The sequence below is a fragment of the Protopterus annectens genome, chromosome 14.part0 (assembly GCF_019279795.1).
Source record: "Protopterus annectens isolate FY-2018-M chromosome 14.part0, PAN1.0, whole genome shotgun sequence".
Classification (NCBI taxonomy): Eukaryota; Metazoa; Chordata; order Ceratodontiformes; family Protopteridae; genus Protopterus; species Protopterus annectens.
The window spans coordinates 325716766-325741164 of record NC_056748.1 but is presented as its reverse complement, the minus strand read 5'-3'; the positions used below and the strand labels follow the sequence as shown (position 1 = coordinate 325741164).

At 36.5% G+C, this 24399-nt stretch overlaps 1 protein-coding gene across 5 annotated transcripts in view; it reads right to left on the bottom strand.

The window, feature by feature from the left end:
* The window catches only part of ATE1 (arginyltransferase 1), a 2674296-nt gene extending 2650435 nt beyond the window's left edge, over positions 1-23861 (bottom strand). For 4 of the 5 annotated variants that reach the window (XM_044056055.1, XM_044056058.1, XM_044056057.1 and 1 more), the window contains exon 1: positions 23686-23861. In XM_044056055.1, the coding sequence (XP_043911990.1) occupies positions 23686-23785 (100 nt within the window). In that variant the 5' untranslated portion in view covers positions 23786-23861. Of the gene's footprint in view, positions 1-23377; positions 23598-23685 lie in introns of those variants that run through there. The other variant, XM_044056056.1, reaches the window with a different exon arrangement.
* Positions 23862-24399: the final 538 nt, after the last annotated feature.

Below are 24399 nucleotides of genomic sequence, written 5' to 3'. Positions count from 1 at the left end.
ACGCAGTATGGTACAGGCCTGTTGTAATGTAAGAGCCCCATAGCTTCAAGTCAGTGTATGGGTACTACATTTAAAACTTTGCAGCATGAACTAAAAAGTTGCTTAGAAGAGGTGACAGTGACAAAGTGATAGACGTGAAGTGCCCAGGGGCCCCAAACTTGACATTTGCTGGGAGCCCCCAAAATGCTAACAACTAGCCCTGCTTGACATGACCCACTAACAAGTTTTAAGAGCAAGCAAGTAAAGAAAAAACACTGAATAGAACGAAAAATTTTCCTCTAGCAAATAAATGGTCATAGTGCAACATAAGAAGTTTGCAGTGGAAGGCAACTTTGTATCTTGTTCTCATGTTTCTAGGGAGACAATCTTATACGTGGTCAATAAAAACAGAATACCTATTTCTTTCAATAGCTAGAAGATAATGTTTTCTGAAAGCATTCAAGTTGTTTTCTATATCTGAAAGAGGAATAAAGATAACACAGTACTTTCTATAAACAGAAGCACAGGCTGTACATGCATCTTAGCATGCATAACCTTCATTGTAGGTCAATTCAAGCTTTTGAAGTGGCAGTCAATCTGGGACAACTGTTCCTATTAGGAGGGTTAAACCATCATTTGAAGATGTATAAGGTTTTGTGCGTCTATATTAATTTAATGGGTTGTGGGGGTGTTATTTTTTTGAGGGTTTTCATTAAAACAAAAAGTTTTGTAAGATGTGACATAGGTTCAAATGGATATGACAAAACAACTATATAAAAGATCAGCCTGCCAAAAATTAGTGTATGCATGTAACAAAAGCTGAAACCAGCATTATAAAAGCTCTTGTACATAACAGCTGAGAATAACTTCTTACCACAATGATAACACTTTCCATATTACCTTTTAATTTGAGTGGACTCAAGATGCATACAAAAGGAGAATTAATGAACTATGTTAAAAATTGAAGTGTGCAAATGGCTAGGCTACAAGAGACATTTGGAAAGAAAAGAACATGAGAATTTGATAAAAAATGGACTTCAAGGTGATTATTCAGTGGAATACCTGGGACAAAGGAAAAGGGAAGTACATATATTAATCATGAGAGGAGCTCCAATAGTGATACAAGAGAAAAAAATTATAATAATGGTAGATTTTACTAAAGGGCTGCCTGCAAGGATAGAGAATTATACTGGCATGTATTTAAACCCCACCTAAAACTGCTACAGCAGAGCTTAAGAAAATTCTTTAAGAAATAATCAGCTTTCAGCTAGGAATATTACATAGAGGTGGGGAACGGAATTTGATTTGCAACAGCAAGGATATACCTGAAGGGACCTAGAAGGGAAACTATAACAAAAGAGGGTAGATATTTGAAGAAATTTATGAAAATATTTAGCATGGAAGATGTAAATTCAGTAGCAGGAGTTCAGAGAACATTTACATAATATTCCCCAAGGTACAAAAACTGGGCTAGGTTGGATAGAAATTATATTACAAAGTGCATTTATTTGAATATTTTGATACGCATCCAATAACTATTTCAGATCACACACCAATAAGAAGTAAAATAAAATGCAGGGTAACAACATAAAAATGAGATACTGCTGCTTCCCCATCTGTTAAATAGACAAGACTTTAAGAAATGGTTAGTGGAAATTACTCAGGAGTTACTAGGGAAGATAGAAATTTCTTCTGAAAATATATCTAGGAAGTGGGATAAAACTGAAATGGACTTTAAAAATGGTGGAAATAAAAGAAAGAGCGATACGGTTTAGAAATAGCAAGAATTATTTAGAGGGACTGACAAAGGCTAAAGTACTGCAAAATATGGGAACTCACACACAAGAAGAAGAGCAACCACAGAATGCTAAAGAAATAATAAGGGATAACCTCGATAATATGTATGGGTTTAGAAAGACTGCTGTTGAGCAACTGTTTCTGATAACTCTAGAGCACAACAGCTTTTAGCACAATGGCTCAGGCAACAGAAAGTAGAAAGGGTTGTTGCCATGCTTAATGAGCCTGTAACAAGGAAAATAACCACAGATCCTGTACATGTATTAGAAATATTTCAGAAATTTTTTGAAAAACTGTATAAAGCAAAAAAAAATGTGGAAATCAAGAGAGAAGTACAAATGGAAATGTTTATGGAAGCATTAAATATGCCAAAGTTAGAGGTAGACGAGACTCATTTACTAAATGGTTATGATATTAGGAAATGAGGTTAAAAAAGGTGATGTATAACCAATCTACAAAAAAGTCTCCATTAAAAAATGGCAGTCCTGTGGAAGTTTGGAAGCTAGGTGGGAAGAAAGTGATAAAGATCTGGAGGGTTTGGTTTAACAGTATTTTAAGAGGCGGAAAAGCAACAACATTCTAGAAGAAAGCAATAGTGGCTATATCATCATTATTTCATAAAGACCCATTTTGATTCCAAACCAGGATTATAAAGTGCTTACGTCTATAATAGATAAAAGAATGGCAAAGGTGATGCCAAAAGTGACAGATATGGATCAATGTGGTTTTGTGAAGGGAAGATAAACATTTAACATTAAAAGAACAGTGATGAACCAGAGGGAAGCAGAATCTATGAAAATACTACTGTTTTTGATGAGTCTTGATGCAGAGAAAGCATTCAACAGAGTAAGCTGGGTTTATTATGAGCAAGGCAGTGAAAGCATTTGCATTCCCTGATAAAATTATAAGGTTGAGTTGGAGGATATATGAGTTATCGGAGGAGAAAATTAAAGGGGGTGGCTTCCTCTCATAATTTCTGTTTCAGCAAAGGAACCAAGCAGGGGTGTCCTCTTTCCCATTTATTTGCATTATATTTAGAACCTTGGCAGAGAAAATAAAGGACACAGAAATTCAATGATAAAATTGGTATGACAGTCAAAAATAAATTGGCTTTATTCGAAGACAATATTACTTTTGTACCTCATAAAACCAGAAAAGGACATTTCAGTGTTGTGGAACATTCTGAGACAGTTTCAAGTCTTTTCGGGATACAAAATGAATGAAGATAAAACGAGGCAATAGCTCCAAACTCTATATCCATACTTATTTATCAGGACATGATAAAATTAAGTACTTAGGAGTACTTCTTAAAAAACTGAGAAACTGGATTGTCTCTTATGGATATGGATAGCAAGATACAAGCAGTGAAAATATTTTTAGTCTTTTTAGTTTTAGACAGAGGTCAGGCATTTTTTTTTTTATCAACCAGAGGAGATGTTGTGGATAGCAATTAATAAAGAGTCGACTGATTTTAACCAAAAGGGGAAGAGAGCAAGAGAGTCAAATTGGATACATTGATACTTCCAACAGAACAATGTGGTTTGGGATTACCTGATTTGAAGGGATATTTCAGAGCTATACAGATAAGGCTCCTATACATAGCACAAGCAGAAAGCTATAATTCAACATGAAAAGGGATGATGATGAAACAGAGGGAATCTCAAAATATAAGGAGAGACTGGCATTTTGGAAGTAGATACTCATAAATGACAATAAACTATACACAATATTATATTCAAAAAGAAGCAGAAAGTATTCTAAGAAATAAGCCAACACGTGAATAGAGAAAGGAGATTCTGCCAATAGGGATGACTACAACTAGGGGTACAGAGAATAGGCAAGAGGGGTCCGGAATTTACTGGAGAAAAATGGCAAAGGAATCAAGGTATTGGGAGCAAAGAATTAAAGGGAAAGGTAATAGAAAGGGAAGATGTCAAGAATACATTTGGTCTCCAGGCTAGGGACTGCCTTCCCCATCAAGGACTGATACCAGAGTTTAGGCAAAGACAAAAGAACAGGGGAATCCTAAGTGAAAGACCAGCACTGGCAGAGTTTTTAGCTGAAACACAAACAGAAGGTGCTATTAAAAGAGGGATAATTACTGCATATAAAATACTGCATGACAACTATAAGAATCATTCAGAGGAAGTTAAAATGGATCAAGGAGAGAGGCTGGATAAGCAAGTCACAAAGAATTTAGGGGAAGTTATCTGTATGGCTTCCAAATACACAACAAAGTCTAGAAGATTTAGGATTTTGCTTGTAAGTGTTTGAGTAGGTATTTTTATACCCCAATCAGACTCCAGAGATTTTATTCCACGGGTGGACTGCAAATGTTTGAGGTTTGATGGAGGAGAAAAAGGCAATTTGGAACATATTTTCAGGGGTGTAATGAATTGGCAGACTTTAAAAATTCCCTACAGATTACTCTGTCAAAACACTGGGTGAGCAAATTGGTATAACTAAGGAAATAATTTGTTGAGCTGAGATACAGGACATGAACTGCCTAGATATAGTAAGGCCTTGCTGAGTTAAATTCTGGTTACTGCCAAAAAAGAAATTACTGGAAAATGGAAATCAAAGTGTAAACCAACCTTAGTAGAAATAGTGAATATAGTAACAGACATAATGGAAAAATGGGATCTTTAGAAATAGGTAGAAGCAAATTACATAGAAACAAATGTGAAGTGTGGAAGCAATACATGCAGAATGATGTTTTTTAGGAGGAATGAGGTCTAAGAGAAGGTAGGAATTGAGAGACCAATGTACTGATCAATTGACAATGGCTGTACAGAAGATTATATGGGATGTATAATTAATGTCTGTAACAGAATAGGTCAATATTGTTTTCATTGATATAAATGTATGATTGACTGTCATAAATGATAATTCAATAAAGATGTTTAGAAAATGCATAGGGAGGTTAGTATCACAATAGATTAATGTGGAGTTGTCAGCGTATTGAACCAGGGTTGCATTTTTTGCTGTATGGACAACATTTATAAAGATTGTAAAGAGTAGGGGCCAAGTATTGAACCCTGGGGACCCCTACTGTGTTGGGATGAAATAGACAAGAGAACAGCCAAGATGGGCTGTAATTTACTGGAGGAAGCTGGCAAAGGAACCAAGGTACTGGGAACAACTAGCTAGAGAAGGAATGGCAACAGAATGGGGAGAGGCCAAGAAGACATTTGGACTGCAGGCTAGTGATTGCCTTCCATATCAGAGAGTGATATCAGAATACAGACAAAGAGAAAAGGGTAGTGGAATCCTAAACGAAAGGCCTGCACTGACTAAGTTAACTGAATCTAGAACAGAAGCTTCTATTAAAAAGGGATAATTAGTAGGGCATGTAAAATATTCCACAATAACTATAAGAGTCAATCAGAAGAGGTCACAAAAGATTGGGAAGAGAGATTAGGTATGCAATTCATAAAGAAACAATGGAAGGACATATGCATGGCTCCCAAATATGCAACAAAGTGTAGAAGATTTAGGATTTTTGCCTTGAAGTGTTTGCATGGATACTTTTTTACCCATGCAGACACCAAAGAAATTTTCCTCAGGTAGGTGGCAAATGTTGTAGGTGTGGTGGGGAAGATAGAGGTAACAGGGAACATGTTTTTATAAGTGTAATGAACGGACAGACTTTAAAAATTCCTTACAGTGCACTCTGTCAGAATACAAGTGTGCAAATGGGTGTGACTAAGGAAATTATTTTTTGAGCTGGTATACAAGATCTAAACTGCCAAGACACTGTGAAGCTTTGTTAAGTTTAATTCTGGAGGCTGACAAAACAAATTACTAAAAATGGAAATCAAAATCTAAACCAACTATACTTGAAGTGGTGAATTCTTTAAGAGATAAAAGAACAGGGAGTGATGTCTTTAAAAAAGAGTAGGAGTACATTACATAGAAAAAAATGGAAATTGTGGGAACACTATACACAGAAAAATGTTTTAGAGGGGGAATGAGTTTTAACAGTAGGCAGGAAGTGAACAATTTATGTAATGTTGCTTAGAATATAAATCCCATATATTGTTATATATTATATAATGTTTGTAAATTTAAACTTAATATAGTCTGATTACTTTATATAAACATAAGTTTGTCTATGTCACAAGTGATAATTTAATAAAGATGTTTAAAAAAAGGGGAGAATGATCCCTGAAGTCATGGGAAGCTACACAAAAATGCATTTGAGCATAAACTACTTTCTCAATAACGGACAGTAATTCCTAAAACACCTTTAGAACAGTTTAAAAACACAACTCAAGAATGCTGCTATTTGCAAGTGCTTTCTCAACAATCCTCATGCTAGCTCTCCCCACTTAATCTACAAAACTACGATACTAAAATAATATTTATTCAAAGCAGAAAAGGACTCACTCCTTAATTGAGGTACTTCAATACACATTTTTAATGAATTTGCACCACCTTTTGTTCTATACATCCTAACTCATTCATTGGCCTCATTTTTACAGCTACTGTTAACCATAAATAAATGTTTTACCAAATGTGCATCCCTACATTAACACACATCATGCCTTCTTGCTAATTTATACACAACACCATAAATACTGTCAAACTGATCTCTCTGTTTTCGCTTATGGGTTTGTACTCCTGGCCTAAGTACAAAAATGGTCCAATGGCATCCCTGCTCTGCTCCAGTTAACAAATATAAATAATTAAATAAACAAACTATGCTGATAGAAGTGAGCACTGAGATTGGGAGGTCATTCTTTGGAGTGCTCAAGTGGAAAGATAGCTTCTGGAATACAGGGGCAGTCAAGAAAGCTCCCATCTTCAGAAAGAAATGAGAAATATATATGATATATAAATGGACCTAGGTAGTCAGAACACAGTTTAATTAGCCATGGTCGTTCAGGGTCCATACTGCAGTGGTAGCATATATAGATAAAACCAAAATCCATACTCTCCTCATAATCAATACTACTGTCAACCCAGCAAACGCCACAGATCTTCACTGAACACTGTGAGGCACCAAATCTGTCCTTCATGCCACAGTGTCACATTCTTACTACCTTGCACTTATTATATTCATGCAAGCCTCATCGGCCTTCTTTCTTATTCCTGATATTGTATCCCATTCCCCTACACCTGTCCTAAGAACAGCAGATATCACTGCCTCTTGAGCTCCTGAACATCCTGTGCATGTTTTGCGGCCAATTGTTCATTCATTCTATCTGGATTTTTAATTTTGATTTATGCTTCCTAAACAATGAGACCATTTAGCCTTAGTCTCCAAAATAATTTTATTAGAGCAGCATGCATTAACAGTTTACTAATGTTTCTCTCATTTCTCTGTTCCCACAAAATAATTTTAATTTGTAAAGTCCTTTTAGTAGGGCATGCCTTGTGTATGTACAGTGGTTTTAAAACTTACAGATTCCCCAGTGCTCCTCTCTAATACAAGCAGGTGTCTACACAGTTAGCACAGACGATTAATGTTTGGAGCTCTTAAGGAGCTGCATCCTGTAATCAAAAGTACAGGGTTGATTCTTTCCACCTCTATTTGCCTACTGTACGTTACGGCAAAAAACTTTATCAGGCAATGCTCCTGGGTCATTGGTGAAAAGGGACAGTTGCTTCTAGTGGTCCTTATCCCAGTTCAATAATATATAAAGAAATCAATAAAACACACTTTTCATTATTTTCTAACTCATTTTGTCATGTTGTGTAATACCATCGTTCATCAATAGTATTACATAAATGTAAATGCATTGTCTTCATATTATAGTGTTGTTCGTGGAACTTTTCTCCTCAGGACTCCATTGAAAACGGGCTCTTCTTGGCCCAATGGACTATCCCGGTAAACAAACTGTAAAATAAAAAAATAAAATTGTTAGGATATCCACAGCAGGTTTCATGAACAAAACTGTTCTCTGAAGTTTAACAATGAGGTGGGAGGATTTATAACAAGCTGGATAATCTCCATATTTCTCATATTCATGCCTTCATTCAGCTTCATCTATCCTACCCCCCCCCAAAGTCTGTCTTCTTTACACTTGTATGTTTTCTATAATGAAAGCACATTTTTATTCCATGTTGGAATCACGTGACATCTGCCTCTAACTTCTAAATCTTTTATGTTTCTTTCCTAAATATTTTTGCATCTTGGTTATTTCATTTTTGTAGCCTAACTATGATTATGTTAGTTAAGCTTTCCTTCATTCTGTTTCCAAGTTTAGCATCGAAAATTACTTCATCTTGCTCTTTCCATTTTGTCTTTAAGCACATATATAGTAATATGTGTACTGTATAATGCTAGATTAATTTCCCTACTTGTCTAGTTTCCCAACTTCTCCATTCTCTCTGTTACACTTTTGTGATAAAAATCAGACTTCTACCTTTGCTACATAATTCAGAATTGAGAGACTTCTTGCTATTTCAACCTCCATTTTACAATCTTTTTTTTTTTTATTTTTTAATTTGAACTTCCTACTTTGAAAAATGTCCTTTAATTGAACAGGTCTCCCTGCTGGTACGCTGCCGAGAGGTTCACTCTAGGAATGCCACACCACTGAGCATACTCTCCATGTGACATTGTCCACACAGGTTTCCAAACCCTACACAACTGGATCAATTCTTAGGGGCAAACTGGCAATATGGTAGTTCCCCGGGATAGATGACTTCCCAGAGGGTATGATAATGCATACTTCGGCATTCAGTTTCAGTCTACGATTTTAGCACCAGTTATTTATTTGGGACAAACTCGCTGAAGGATGGCTAAATCATCTGGGATCAGTCATCTGCAAACTTAGTCAGCCAGAGCCCTTTGGTATTGACCTTTACATCAGAGAAGTAGATCCCAAACAAGAGTGGTCCTAGCACAGAACTTAGCGGGCTCCACTGGTAACTGGTCTCTAGAGGCAACATCTCCAATTATGGATTTCTTGCTTCCTGTGAGCCAGCTGGTAATCAAAAGTGTGACAAGGGGGTTATTTCCAGTTTATTTAGCTTTTCTGCTATGTCTGAGCAGGTGAATTGTGTCAAAAGACTTGATCAGGTCAAGTTATGCCACATGTGCCATTACCTTCATCCATTGCTTTGGTCACCTTTCTGAAAAAAGTCCACTAAGTGTTTGGAGGTTCCCTATGTCCTTATTGATTACTTCTACAAGTCTTTCCTTGGTTTTGCATATTAGGCTGGTCAGACTTATGGGTCTGTAATTTCCTGGGTCTGTCGAAGATCCTCTCTTATGAAGTGCAGTGACTGTACTGCTCTCCATTCACTTGATACAAAACCTGTACGGAGGCTGAGGTTGAACGATGCAGTTTGAGGGGGTGGCTAAATCACACTTCATGCTATTTAAGCAGGAAACACTGGTGCAGTACTTTAAGCTTTTGATTTCATTTAGGAAATATCACAAATATTATAAAAGGTAGCAGCAAACACCAGTGCAGTCCTTTGACACTCATCCTACTTCCCATGTCCAGCAAATAGGAAATGCCTGATCCATAACCAAATTATAATGAAACACAAACCCCATACCTTCCGACCAACCCCACCCATCACTTTTATCACTGTAAATTATAAGCATTACACAAACACTTATTATACATTACAGTCTTTAAGGCGTTGAATCTGCCCGCCTGACAATTACTCTAGAAATACTAGACTATTACTGAAAAATAGCTAATAAAATCCACAAAAAGAAATGAAACAAACTACTACTAGCAAACAAGTTATGAAAATCTCTATTAATTTGTCAACCCTATCACAAGCTGTGCAGCCAGGAAAGAAATGGGCACATTCACATTACTAGCACCTTTCTGCGCTCATGTTTGTTCTAATTACATTAATATACCATTGTCCAGCCCTGACAGCAAGCCACCAATCACAACTGGAATTTTAAGACCCCAAATTACCAGTCTTCTTTGGGAATAAGCACAAGTGAACATCAAACAGCTACACTGGCCATATCAACCATACAATGGTCAAAGGATTACTCCATCCAAAGCTACACACCATGCTTAGCCTAGAAAAGTGGCTTACTACCCACTATAAACAAATGGCTCTAACACCACAGTTAAACACAAAAATGCATACATATGTGTATATGTATATACACACGCAAACACACACACACTGCACATTATATAATGCAGCATCCCAGTCACAGAGATCAGTCACCACCCATCTAGTCTTCACTCAAAACCACGAATTGTCAACTGCCAATTAACTCATAAAACATTCAATACATGCTTCCACAAACTTGTGTAAGGGTCCTTCTTCCCCGAAAGGAGTACAATCCATCCCCCAACAGAGCAAATTATTCCCTAGCATGCAGAAACATGTACCATCCAGTTTGGTCCACTGAACAACAAACCCTTTTCGGGTGTGACCTGGGTGCAATGTCTGGTCAAGTGACTTGCTAATGGTCACACAGCAAGCAAATGAGGGCTGAGGGATCAAACCTTGTACTTAAGCTTACAGCCTTAACCTTCTGTGTCAACTACAAACAATTAACTCAAACATTCATGACATACTTCCACATACTTGGGTAGGGTCTTTACCCAAGTAAGCAGGAGCATGTCCAAAATGTTTTACAAATTAATTATTGGTGGAAAACTCATGGTTTTGAGTGATATATTGGCACATAATCACAATCCACATTAAGCTATCAACAAGGAGAAAGTCTCCCACAGCTATACATTAACTCAGTGCAATATATGTATAACACTGAGCTATCAGATTCCAATACAAATTTCACTCAACTAAAAGCCATTTTTCATAACATACTACTTATTTTAAAACGCAACACTTAAAAATCAAAGAATTCAGAATACAAACTCAAATGAGTAAATATTAAAATTCAGTAGTGCAATTCAAAAATGTGCAGACAATAATTAGCAAAATAACAGAATAATTATAACAATCAAAAACGTAGAACCAAAAGTTTGAGCAACACTTTTAAGACTGAAGCAGTGCAAAATATTCACATCCTCCTTCAAAAACTTCATATAAACTATTAAATGTCCCAAGTTGAAAGACATGTCCAAAACTGTAGGTAAGTGTCCTCATCTCCCAGTACATCAGTTTGAAATTTTGATTTCAGTTGTTCTACCTCACTAAACAACCTCAGAACTCACAAGAGATGGAACACACTTCACTACCCCACTTATGGCCACCACTGCATGGGAAAACCAAACCACACCTCTAACAAAAATGCATTACAAAATCACTGCATAGTCCAAACAAAACTGCAATTTTATTATACTCTCTCATGATCTTAAAAATTGCTACTCAGCAGACTGCACAGAATAGTCATTATCAAAATGTATTCTTTATGCCCCCACAAACACATCCTTTTCACAATTATAAAATTATTTGTTCCTTAATACAGTAGGGCAAAAAAAAAACTAGTCACAATATTACACAGACAACCGGCTAAAGTCCCAGACATGGAACAGACTCCTTAACAAGCACAGACAAGTTTTACACAATCCTCTAAGGTACCAGACCAGCAACGTCTGAAATTACTTTCTCAAATACTTGGTTCATACACATTTCCTTCACTAAACCTCACCTTCCAGCTCAACCAATTCAACAATAAAAGAAGGCAACTCTACTTGTAGCTCAATAAGTACATCACTCAAACTTCTATACTTCATCGAAAATGGCTACACTTTGATCAGCTGCTTAACTTCAGCTCTGCCAGTGTGAAAATAAAGAAATTGAAACACAAAGGAAATCTGTCGTGGCTAGTAAATTACACTGCCTGGATACCAATGAAGAAACAACTACGAAATCCTGAAAGAATGATGCTGCTCAAGAACAGATCTTTCAAAAAATGGTAGAATTAGAAAATGGAGCATGTAACAAAAGTCTGAGATCTTCTGCTGTACTGGAAAAACTAGAAGGAACAGACGGTAATCAATTTTAAGAAGGCACAAATAAGCAACTGGATTGGTATTCCACTACAGGAAGTGTTAATTGAAATGGCACACTGTGTGTATGCTCCAAATCTGGCCATGACAAAGCAGCCAAGACCTGAATTAGTAAAGCTGCAAACCTATCAGCAAAAAGAGTGGATACTGACAAAACTGTGGCAAAATGGCAAACAATAGAGTGTTTGTGGAAAATGATTATTCACCGAACAGGCAAAAGAGAAACATTTATTTCAGTAATCAGGGAATTTTGAGAAGCGGGTGTGTGGTTCAAGCGACCGTATCCAGCTGTCTTCTGATTTTTTTGGAAGAACAGAGATTTTTTTGATGCAACACAGGCTAAGGAGGAAATACAAAAAGTCTGTCCCACAAAAAGTGAGCCATCAAGCAGAATAGGACTCTGTTTCTCATTCTTCTGATGATAGAGCACATGGAGGACTACCAGTGAAACCTTTTCCACTGTTGCTAACAAACATACTTGGGAGATAGAGAAAAGCACATGAGTTGACCAGAAGAAGCAAGAGCACCATGTAATAGTACCAGAAACCTGGGAGTTGTAAGAGGCAGATGAAGAGGAAGAAGACCAGCAACATGGAAATTAGTGAAAACATGTAAGACTGCAAAGCATTAAATTGCATTTGTGAAATACAGCTGCGTAAGAAAAATTTAAAACAGTGAACCTTTTGTTAAATTTGTTATACGTGTGGGGAACTGAAAAGCGTTTGCTTACTTAATGTTTGGAATGACACTGGGGGTAGGGGAAGGGAAGAAAGTGACTAAGTAAAACAAATTTCGGTTGACAGTATTTCTATGAAACTTTTCATAATGTAAATTGCATGTTTATAGTAAGGCCTTTTTAGTTGTTCTTGTATGCGATATGTCATAAAATTACTGAAGTAAGTAGATGCCTTTTTTCCCTTATTCTCTTTCTTCTTTTTGGTATTAAGAAATGTAGACATTAGAATGCAAAAAGAGAAGAAATGCTAGACAAAGGCAAGTTCACATTAATAGGCAGTAATCTTGGGTTGTTGAGATGGGAGTAGGGTGTAAAAGTACACAGATCATAATATATGTAGAGGCAATATGTTTTCTCTTATTCTAGGCATTCACCTATGCAAAAGAAAGGCCCTTGGCTTAACCTCATAACAAACTTTAAGTGGAAACAAGTAAATATGAGAACTAACCAAATATAATAAAAAAAAGCTTTCCTTTAACATTAAATGTTTCAGCTGGTCTTTCAGGATGCAGTAGAGGACTGCATTTTTTTTCTCTTACATTTCCATAGAGACAAACTAATAATAGGGAAAAAAGCCAGATTACTGCCTTCTTCAAAGTGAAAAGTTAAAGTTTCTGAAAGCATACTAGTTGTTTGCGCATCTGGGAGGGGAATAAAGAAAAAAAAAAGAAGAGGCACCAATTAGTGTAATTAGAAGCACAAACAATCACAAGCACCCTAGCATGGATAATCTCAATTTGAGGTTAATTAAGGCCTCTGTTAGCAGCTGCCCATTTGGGACAAATGTGTCTATTAGGAAGGTTAAACATCATTATTTGAAACTGCACATAGTTAAATGTATATATATTAACTTATCAGGTTCTGGGGGTGTTCTGGGTGTGTTTTGTTTGAGGGGTTTTATTAAACCAAAACTCCTTGTAAAATGTGACAGATTCCAATTTTTTTAAACAAGAAACATCTTTATTAAATTATAACATAGGCAATCATACAGTTACATAAATGAAAACAAACCATGCTGACAAAATTTTAGTTGCACACATTCATCAAAACCATACTGACATAACTATAGTTGCAAACATTATACATCACTTATAATCTAATCATTGTCAGTCAAACATAACATATCTCATTTAAATCCTGCCTTCTTTTAAACCTTGTTCCTACTCTGCATGTATTGTTCCCACAATTCCCATTTTTGCTGTGTAGTTTGCTCCTACCTTTTTCTAAAGATTTCAATTCCAGCTGTTTTATCTCTGTTGCTATATTTACTGTTTCTAGTAAAGTTGGTCTAGACTTTGATTTCCATTTTCTAGTAAATGCTTTTTGACAGCTACCATAATTAGACTCTGCAAGGCCTTAGTATGTCTAGGCAATTCTAATTCTGTATCATAGCTTAAAAAATCAGTTCCTTAGTTACACCAAATTGCTCATCCGTATCTCTGACATAGCAGTCTGCAGGGAATCTTTTAAAGTCTGCCAACGCATCATAAAATATGTTCCCAGTTACCTCTTTCTTCCCCATCAGATCGCCAACATTTCCTGTCTACATAACAAAAGGTTCTACTTGGGGTATAAAAATACCTACGTAAACACTTCCAAGCAAAGATCCTAAATCTTCTAGACCTTGTTGCATATTTGGTAGATATCCACATAAGCGCCCATTGTTGTGAATTACTTATCCAGTCTCCCTTCCCAATACTTTATATGCTCCTCTGATTGATTCTTGTAGTTATCATGCAATATTTTGTATGCTCTACTAATTATTCTTTTTTTTTCTGTTCTAGATTGTACTAAAAGCTCTACCAGTGCAGGTCTTTCACTTAAGATCTCCATATTTCTTTCTCTTTGCCTATACTCGGATATCAACCTTTGAACAGTCATCCTCCCATCTCTTATTATTTGCTCCCAATACCCTGTTTTTTTTTACCAGCTTTGTCCAATAAAATTCCAGCCCCCTCTTGCCTATTCTCTGCATCCCTACTGACAGAATCTCCTTACTCCATTCCCTTGTTGGCTTAGTTCATAAAATACTTTCTCCTACTTTATGAATATAATATTCTGCATGGTTATTGTTAGTGACCTTAAAGATCGGCATCCAAAATCCCAGTATGTCCTGGTTTCTTGAGCCCCCCCGTTTCATCATCATCCCTGTACACTTTGAATTCTAGGTTTCTGCTCGTGATACGTATAGCAGCCTTAACTGAGTAGCTCTGAAATACCCCTTCAAAACACACAATCCAAAACAGCCTTGTCCAATTGGAAGAATCAGCTTATCCCACTTGACTCCTGCCATCTTCCTCTCCCAGATAAAATCCTTCAGCTCTTTATTAATTGATATCCACAACTTCTCCCCTGGTTGATAAAAATATGACTGACCTGTGTATAAAATTAAGAACTAAAAACATTTTAACTGCTTGAATCTTGCTATCAATATCCATAAAATAGAGCTTCCACTTTCTCATTTTTTGTATTATCTTTTGTTTAGTCTCTTCCCACATGCCGTTAGCTGCCACACCAGAATTCATTTTAAACCATACTCCTAAGTACTTCATTTTATCATATCCCCATAAATATGGTTATTGCTGAACCAATTCATGTGTGGGTACATAATTTACAGTTATTGCCTTTGTTTTAGCTTCATTAATTTTGTATCCTGAAAAAATATGAAACTGCCTCAAAATGTTCCACAACACTATAATGTCCTTTTCTGCTTTTATCAGGTATAAAATAATATAATCTGTAAATAAAACCATTTACCACACCAAGTATGTCCTTTAATTTCAGAGTCTCATTTTTCTTTGCCAATGGTTCTAAACATAGTGCAAACAGCAAAGAGGAAAAAAGACACCCCTGCCTGGTTCCTTTGGTTAAACAGAAATCAGAGAGGAACCCACCGACTTTAATCTTCACATCTGATCCCTTATATATCCTCCCAATCAACTTCACAATTTCATCAGGGAATGCAAATGCTTCCATTGCCCTGCTCAAAAACTCCCAACTTACTCTGTCAAATTTTTTTTTGCATCAAGACCCACCAACAACAGTGGTATTTTCTTACATTCAGCTTCCCTCTGGATTATCAATGTTCTGTTAATGATGTTAAATGTTTGTCTCCCCTCCACAAAACCACACTGATCCAGGTCAATCCATTTTGGCATCATCTCTGTCATTCTTTTAGCCATTATAGACATACACACTTAATAATCACAGTTTAGGATTGAAATGGGCCTGTATGAAGCTGGATCTGATGGGTCTTTACCCTCTTTAGATATCACAGCCACCACTGCTTTCTTCTAGGACATTGGTGCTTCTCCTCCTCTTAAAATACTGTTAAACAAAACCTTCCAGATCTTTATCAGTATTTTTTTCCTAGCTTCCAAATTTCCACAAGAATACCATCTATTCCTGGGGACTTTCATGCTGATTGGTTATACATCACCATTTTTATCTCACTTTCTCCTATCCTATTAGTAATTGAGTTTCATCTACTTCTAACCTTCGCATATTTAATTCTTCCACAAACATTTCCATCTGTACCTTTTCTTGATCTTCATGTTTCTTTGCTTTATACAGATTTTCATAAAATTTTCGAAACATACATTCCAATGCTGATAAGAAAAATGTATAAAGGATTAACCTGCCAAACATTAGTAGGTGCATGTATCACAAAAGCTGGAAATACACATTTAAAAAAGCTGCCATAAATACTAGGTGGGAATAATGACTTCCTACCATAATGGAGATGCTTTCCACATTATCTTAGAATGTGAATTGTCGCACGGTTATAGACATAAAGGAAAGAATATTTAATCATATTAGGAAATGCACAGTGCAAGCAACAATGCTACTGGAGACACATTTGGAAAGAAATGAGCATGTGAATTTGATATAGCAAGGATTTCAGGATGGACAGTCAGCAGAAAATCAGGGACAAAGGAAAAGAAGAATATTTATATTAATTGTTAGAGGAGCTCCAGTAATGATATAATAGGAATAAAAGATAATAGCAGATTTTTTGGTAGTAAGGGGCTACTGAGAAGAGATAAGGATTTCACTGGAACATATTTATATTCCACCTAAAACTGTTATTATTGAGCTTTAAAAGTTTGGGAGAGATAATTAGCTTTCAGCAAGAAATACTCTTTATAGATGGGGACCGGAATATGAAGCTGTATCAGGGGGCCAAGAATCGAAATATAACAAAAGAGGGTAGATTTCTGAAAAAATGTATGAAAGACATGGATTCACTAGTAGGAACTCTGAAAGAATTTACATATTTGCCAAGATACAATAACTGGGCTAGACTAGACACAAATCATATTTCACATAACTATGCGCATTTAACTGAGAACTTTGATGCACATTCAATAACTATTTCTGAGCATGCACCAACAATTGTTACAATAAAAATGCAGGGTAATGAAGTTAAAAGGAGACAGTGGTGCTTCCCCACCTACCTGTTAGAGACAGTAATTTACAGAGTGAGTAGTGGAAATTGTTCAGGAGTTATTAGGGAATATAGCAAGTACTCCAGAAGTTACAGCTAGTGAATGGCATAAAATGAAAGTGAAGTTTAAAACAGGGTAGAAATAGAAGAAAACAGATCTGGCTAAGAAGAATCAATAATTATTTGCAGGGACTGACAAAGGTTAAAATATTGCAGAATAAAGAGGAATGTCACAGACAAAAATGTACAATTGTGGACTGCTAAAGAGTAAATAGAGTACCTGGATAGTATGCATCAATTTAGAAAGATTGCTATTAAGTATCTCCTTTTTCATAACTCCAGAGCACAAAAATGTTTGGCTCAGCGACTTTCGCAACAACCTTTTCTACTTTCTGTTGTCTTACTAAGAGACTCTACACAAAGAAAAATAACCAGACATCCTGTAGCAGTACTAGAGATATTTTGGACATTTTATGAAAATTTGTTTAAAGCAAAGAAGTGGGAAAAATCAAAGCACAAATGGAAATATTTAAGAATGACTTAAATATAGGTTATCCAATAGAATATAGTAAACAGATTAAGTCCAGCAGTTCTTTTGCCAATCATGGGTGATGCCACCAGGATTATTATGTTACCTCAATATTCTGGCTCTCTGTAGAGTCACCTTTGCAGAAGGTAAGTGAAACAGAGATCCAAACCTCAATGAAAGCAGCACATTTTTGTCCAGGAAGCAAGAATAACTGAAATGCTCTGCACCAAAGCGTCAATAACCAAAAATAATACAGATATTAATGAGAGTAAAGAAAGCAGCAAGCATGATTGCCCACTTGTCACAGCATTTAGACTTTTATAAGCAAGTACTAAGCTAGTTACCCTTGTGGGCCATTTTAAGCCTAGCCAATTGTTCTCAAACTTTTGAATCACACCCTGTACCTTGTGTTTATGAGGTAAACACCTTAACCATTATGCCAACTTGCAACCCCCTTTAGTTTTTATATAAGCATGTTTTTTTTTTCAAATAACACTAATGCTATTCACATAACCGAGACACATGCACACATAGCCATGAAACAATGCTATAAAAAAATAATATGATTTGGTGTTAAAATGTCAGATTCACTGATTCAGCATTAGGAATGCAAAAGGTACTTCTCTCTCAAGCACCTTACTGTGTGTTGCTCACAAGGTGACTCAGTATAGTCAAAGAATTCAAATCTTAGCCAGACAATTGGTTTGCAATGCTCTAAATAACTGAATGTGCAGGACATGTGTTGCTGACACATTGGGCTGAAACACCAGGAAAACAAATGCTCAAGAAGTAGACATGAATACTGTGCGAGTGTCATTACAACACTGATTTCCACTGAGGGATTTTCTACTGTGTCCTCTGTAATGGAATTTGGAACCACATTAAAACATTTCTGTTTTTCAATACTCTTGCTTTTATGTCAAGTATGGCAAGTCACACATCTAGATGGCTGCTATAATAGAGTACATCATGTTCTTTTATGCAAGCCCTATGGCTAGCAATAAAAAGTTTGCCTCTTCCTTGCACCATTCCTATCATGTTTATTATAAATATTTTAATTATATCAATGACTGGACATCTGGTTTCACCATGTCAACATTAAGCCTGCACTGTAACAAGCAACTAGGTGCAGGACAGCAATAAAAACAGTCATGACATCAAGTATTTTAAGATCTACAGAAAAAATAAAAGTCTGCATGGGAGGGGTAAACATATAGTCTGTTACTTAAAAGCTATACGATTACATGTTTTCTAGATCACAAACAGAGCTGGATAAACAATAGAGTAGACACACAGTTCAATTCAGTACCTTTCACGTTAAGAGTACTATGAAAACAAGAAAAAATAATTAAAATAAGGTAGGCAATGCTGGGGATTGTTCATTAACCCTTTTACCCAGTGTATTAACCACTGAGTCTCCATCTAGGAGTAGCAGGGAAGCTTACAATGCTTTCTGGAAGAGAAGGAAAAAAAGAAAATAACCATTCCATAACAGGTTCAACTTTATATACTGAGTAGAGTTAATGGACTGTCAGATCACCACCTCAGGAGCAAACAAGCCCTTCTCTTAGGAAATGAAGGGGCCAATGAACTCTCACTTGGGGGTGTTGATGGGAGCAGGTGTTCTGAAGAAAAGTAGACTGCCTTGCAGAATAGCCAAGGAATAGGATTGCTGGTCATGAGGGAGTATGCCTTAGTATGACTGAAGTGAACTAACATATATGGAACTTTATTGAGACTATGCAGTACTGGGGAGAGATGTTAGGGCTCTGGGAAGAATGTGGAAGATATAAAAGGCTTAAAACTTAAAAGTGTCCAATTATGACCTATGCATACGGGAATGACAATGAAGGCAGTGTTCCCTCTTCGTCATATGAATACTATAAGATTTAGAAAGGAAGAACATCTACCAAAGGTACTCTGCAGACTGAAAAAAAGGAGGTATAACATACTATACAATGATTGGTCACTATTATTTAAAAACGTCCCCACAGACTGGTCAGCCCAACCAACGTTCCCAATGTAAATAGAGTATACACCAGTAGAAAACAGTCCGGCCGCTGAAGTACCACTGAGTGGCCAGACTATTCTACAGATATATGCTAAGGAAGGCAGACCAAACAAAAGAAAAATCAGGTACATGCTGCAAAAAACTTAAGAAACAGAAATGTACCAGATTTTCCTTGTATTTCTGCACTCTCAGCAGACAGATGTAACTCTGAACTGTCCATATTTTTGCCTCATAGTTTAAAACAACAATGGGGATTCTTTTTCCTCCACTGCTTCTGTTTAACATTGATGTACTGTGGAAGCATGGGAGCAAAAGTCCCATATGCATGTGCACTACATCAGAAAATGTGAATGAATGGGGAAATAATGAGGAGGAACACTACAGCGCCATTATACATACACATTATTTAAGAAAAGTAAGCAATTCCTTTCTTAAATAATGTCACAGTATAATAGCAATAATGCACTCATGGCAGTGGGTATATTAGGCTTTGGCTTTACCCACAGTTAGCTTTTTTTTTAATCAGAAAGGCTTCACACACTAAATCAAACTACGCCAGCTGTGGGTAAATCCTGATGTACCCACACCCATGCATGGGTTATTGCTTAATTCTATAGTAATCGCTCATTATTCAAATATGTTCACACTGATCGGACAGCCCAACCAGCATGCCTGCTGTAAATCGAGCATATACCAATATAAAGAAGGCTGGCTGCTGAAGTACCATTGAACATCTAGGCTTTTCTCCTGGTATACACTGGAGGACATAACAAAATATGAGAAAAATCAGATACGTTCTGCAAAAGAGAGAAAAATACCCAATTTTCTTCATATTTTGTGCAGTCCCTGTCATTTTTAACATTTAAAAAAAATAAACAAAAAGCAATGGAGATTTTGTTTCCTTTGCCACTTCTGCACTGATGCAATGTGCAAGCTTGGGAACGCAAGTCCTGTATGCATGCACAGCGCATCAGAATAGTCAAGACAATGCTGACAGAAGTCCCCTTACACAATCACATTATTTAAAACAGGAGAGTAATTTCTTTCTTGTATAATGTTATTGCATAAAAGCAATAATCTATTCCTGTTTGTGGGTATAACAAGATTTACTCAAGATTGGCTCTGTTTAATCACTTGGACTTTGTCCTTGTGAGCAAACCACACCAACCATGGGTAAATCCAGATATACCCATGCACAGTTGTGGATTATTGCTTTAATACGTTATGAAGGTTGTAGCAACAATACTAAGCAAGCGATCACGGATACCATAAGATGCCTAGGTGTAAACACCTTTAAGCAGGCATATTTAAACATTGGGGAAGTGCTTGAAAAGGCTGAAACAATCAAACAGGGCTCTACAGAACCAGTCAAAGAGTAGCTTTAAAGGTAGTTAAAGTAGTACTTTGAGGTGCAGCAGTAATTTATTCCTTATGCGAAGAATGCATTGAATTTGGAACCCATCACTTTTAAATAAACTATACCTTAATTCAGTATATGGTTTATTTCTATTTCATATAAAAACAATTGCTAGGTGAGAATAGGGAATGATGACGGCATGAGTGGGAGGGATAGAATGTTACCAACATGTGGGATAGCATGTAATAAAACGGTAGAGAAAAACAGTATGGCTCATGAACTGGGTAAGGGAAGATAAATGCTGGAGAATAATTTTCAGTACTGGTAGGTCAGCCTGTGAGAAAGGGATAGGGATGAATTAATAGTGATATGATCCTTTAAAATGTAGGAATGCAGGTAGGGTGTAATACCAAATGAAGCAATACACATGACTTGAGGGAAATACATAACATAAATAGAGGTACTTTATTATGACCTACTGTAGATAAAGCAGCTTTGGTATACCAAAAATGATACGGTACAGAATAATGGTACAAGAGTGACACTTGGAAGATAAAGATTGTGTAATTACTGTATTACTGTTTTTGGTGAAATATATGCTCTACTGGTTCAGGAGTTAAGAGGTGACAGCAGCACTTATTGATGATGGTCTGCAGTACTAATCACTACATCTCAACATTTTTTACAAATTTTCATCATAGCTTCAAATGGACAGCAAAATGAACATATAACCAAAATTAAACTACCTTTAACTTTAGATAGCTCATGCTCATTTGATGAGTAGCTCTCACAAACTAAAATAAATAAATAATAATAATACAAACAACTGAAGCAGACACTTTCCAGGACAGAGTCCTAGCTCATCCAATCAACTAGTTAAGCCTACTACACCCAACTTCTTACCAATATTTTTTATTGACATTACTGATTCACACGCCCTTCAGAAGGTTGGACGACAACAATACCAAGCTGACTGAATTTATAAAAAGCACCCCAATTTATTAAAAAAAAGTCAAAGTAAGAATACTATTCAGTCCAGCTGGACTATCCAGTTAACAAAACAAATAAACTGAGAACACTATCAATGGATAAACATGTACCCCCCCCCCCCACACACACACACACACACATACCCCAGCCCACCCCCAAAAAGACATGCAAAGTAGGAAGAAACTAAAGTATTTTGGAGAAAGAGTACAGAAGCTACACCACAAAAAATCTGCTGTACTTATCTGGTGATTATCTAATGGGGTTTAGTTAGTTAGAGAAGATTTTCAGCTTCAACTCATGATACCATAGGCAGCATAAACAAGATATTTTATTTTTTTAAAAACAAGAAAATCTTTATTGAATTATCACTTATGACATAGGCAATCACTCATTTATATAAATGAAAACAAACCATATTGAGGAAGCAAGAAAAAGTGAGCCGATACAAACATTATTATTATTTATAGGACATCGCTAATAAAATTTCTTCTGCTACAGCAGAATGCTGTGTTCATCCAAACAGTACAAGCATCCCAATAAAAGGAATGCTACTCACTTCTGATTACCAATGAACTCAAACATGGTAAGGGTGTATGAGCACACCATTTTGTGTGTACTATCAGAGTAGTATTTTAACAGTATTACTTTTATTGTCATATAATGAAACAAATATTAGATGGCCATGGAGTTCACTGGATGACTGTAGTCGCCAGCATCTATTCACTAGTAGTGTAGTGCAGCACCTCCCTACACAAAATAAATGCAGCATCTGCACTTATCAGAAGAATAATGCTGCCGCTGGTATAGAGAACACTTGCATATGTATAAAGTGATACCCCCTTCCCCCTTTTAAACATTTCTTAACCTGATTAACTGGCCCGGTCCATTGGCCTCTTCAGCTATGACCCATGCCATAAGGTCATGATTAAACACAATATACACGTATTTGCACAATTTAGTTTATGTCACGCAAACAACCTAAATAGTTTTTTTTTTTTTTTTTTTTTTGAGGAGGGAGACAGGAGATGAACCTAGAGAAAACCCGACCAAAGTTAGAACGTGTAAACTCCTCATCAAAAGTGACTGGTGGAAGCCTACTATATACCAGACCATGGGGATGTGCTACAGACACCGTACTGCTCCTCTCGTCTCCCACACCAAAAGCTTTGCAGGACGCAAACCTAACATTTACTAGCTAAACCGCAGATTAACTTTCATACACGTCTAGTGCTGGAAGCACTGATTGTGATTTCCAGTGGTATTGTAGAAGTACTGAAATATCTTCATAGAAATTCCTATTAACCACATACTGAACTGCAAATTAAACGGGGCAAAAATAAGTAACTAACACGGCCACTTTCCCTCACGTACTGTCCCAATCAAGTTATTTTACAAAAAAAAATACAGAAACGTCTGCATCGGGTGCACATATACACCCTCAACAAAACACGCTAGAACTAAGCAAGTTGGCAACGTTTCAAATGAATCGATAGGATAACTCAAAAATCAAAGAATGATAACATGCTGCCAAAGTTTGCATTGCCATTGCATTTTTCTGGATTTCTGCCCTCTTTACAAAACTATGTTTGCATTCTATTTGCAGCCCTGTTTACTTACTTTCGATTAAACGCTAAAATAAATTAGACCTCAAATGTAACTAGCCACTGCCATAGCAGTAGAATGGTAGTTTAGGGACCTGTGTTTATGTTTCCATTTGGGCACACGTACATCTACCAGCTACTGGTATACGCTTAAAAATGTGAAAGGATGCTGGAAATCTCGGACCCGGTTTAGAAACTTCGGCTGGGACTGAAGAAGACTCATTTTACGACGGACTCTTCTACACTAAAAAATAGAAAGCAGCTTCAGATAAAAGGTCTCGATACACTCCACAATTAGCAAATGAGGGCACACTATTTGCCTACCATTAGATACACTTCCAACCGTGTTTTTGCAGTAACCACATTTGTGCGATTCAGCTCCCTCAAAATACTGTACGATACTAAGTGATTTTCCGGAAGCCATTTTTTGCAATTATAGGTAAATTGTTAAATTAAAGATAAGGACTATGCATCGTCCTTTCAAAGCGCCTCTTCCGTAGTATGACGTTTTATTAATCGCGACTTGTTATGGAGAGAGTGAAGGGCTGAGGATTTTTAGTTTCAAAGATTACTCTGTTAATATAATTGACATTATTTAGATATGGATTTAATTTGGGTTGCCTTACTTTCTCACTTTTACTATAATCATCTGCAAAAATGTTTTCTGAGTGTTATTGTTCGGGGTAGTGTATCAGTCCAAAAGAGTCGATTTCAGCGAGTGATTTGAGAGCCGGGAGTTAAGCTCATTTGCAGTGTATGCTATATACACTCGTCAATTGTTGTTGCTTTTATTTATTGATGTAGTAGAGTAAAATAGGTGTGTGTGATTACCACTATTACATGTCGTGTCTGTGATCATAAACTCTGCTTTAATTATTTTATCTGCATTTGTTTATCGTGAAGCGCCGACCGGGCATATTGCCCTTTTTTCAGCGTAGGCTGTAGAAAGAAAAGCACCACACTGTACAGTTAATATAAGCAGTTCACTTCTAAACCAATTACGTTATTAGAAGCAAGAATGTTTCTTGCTGCAATTAG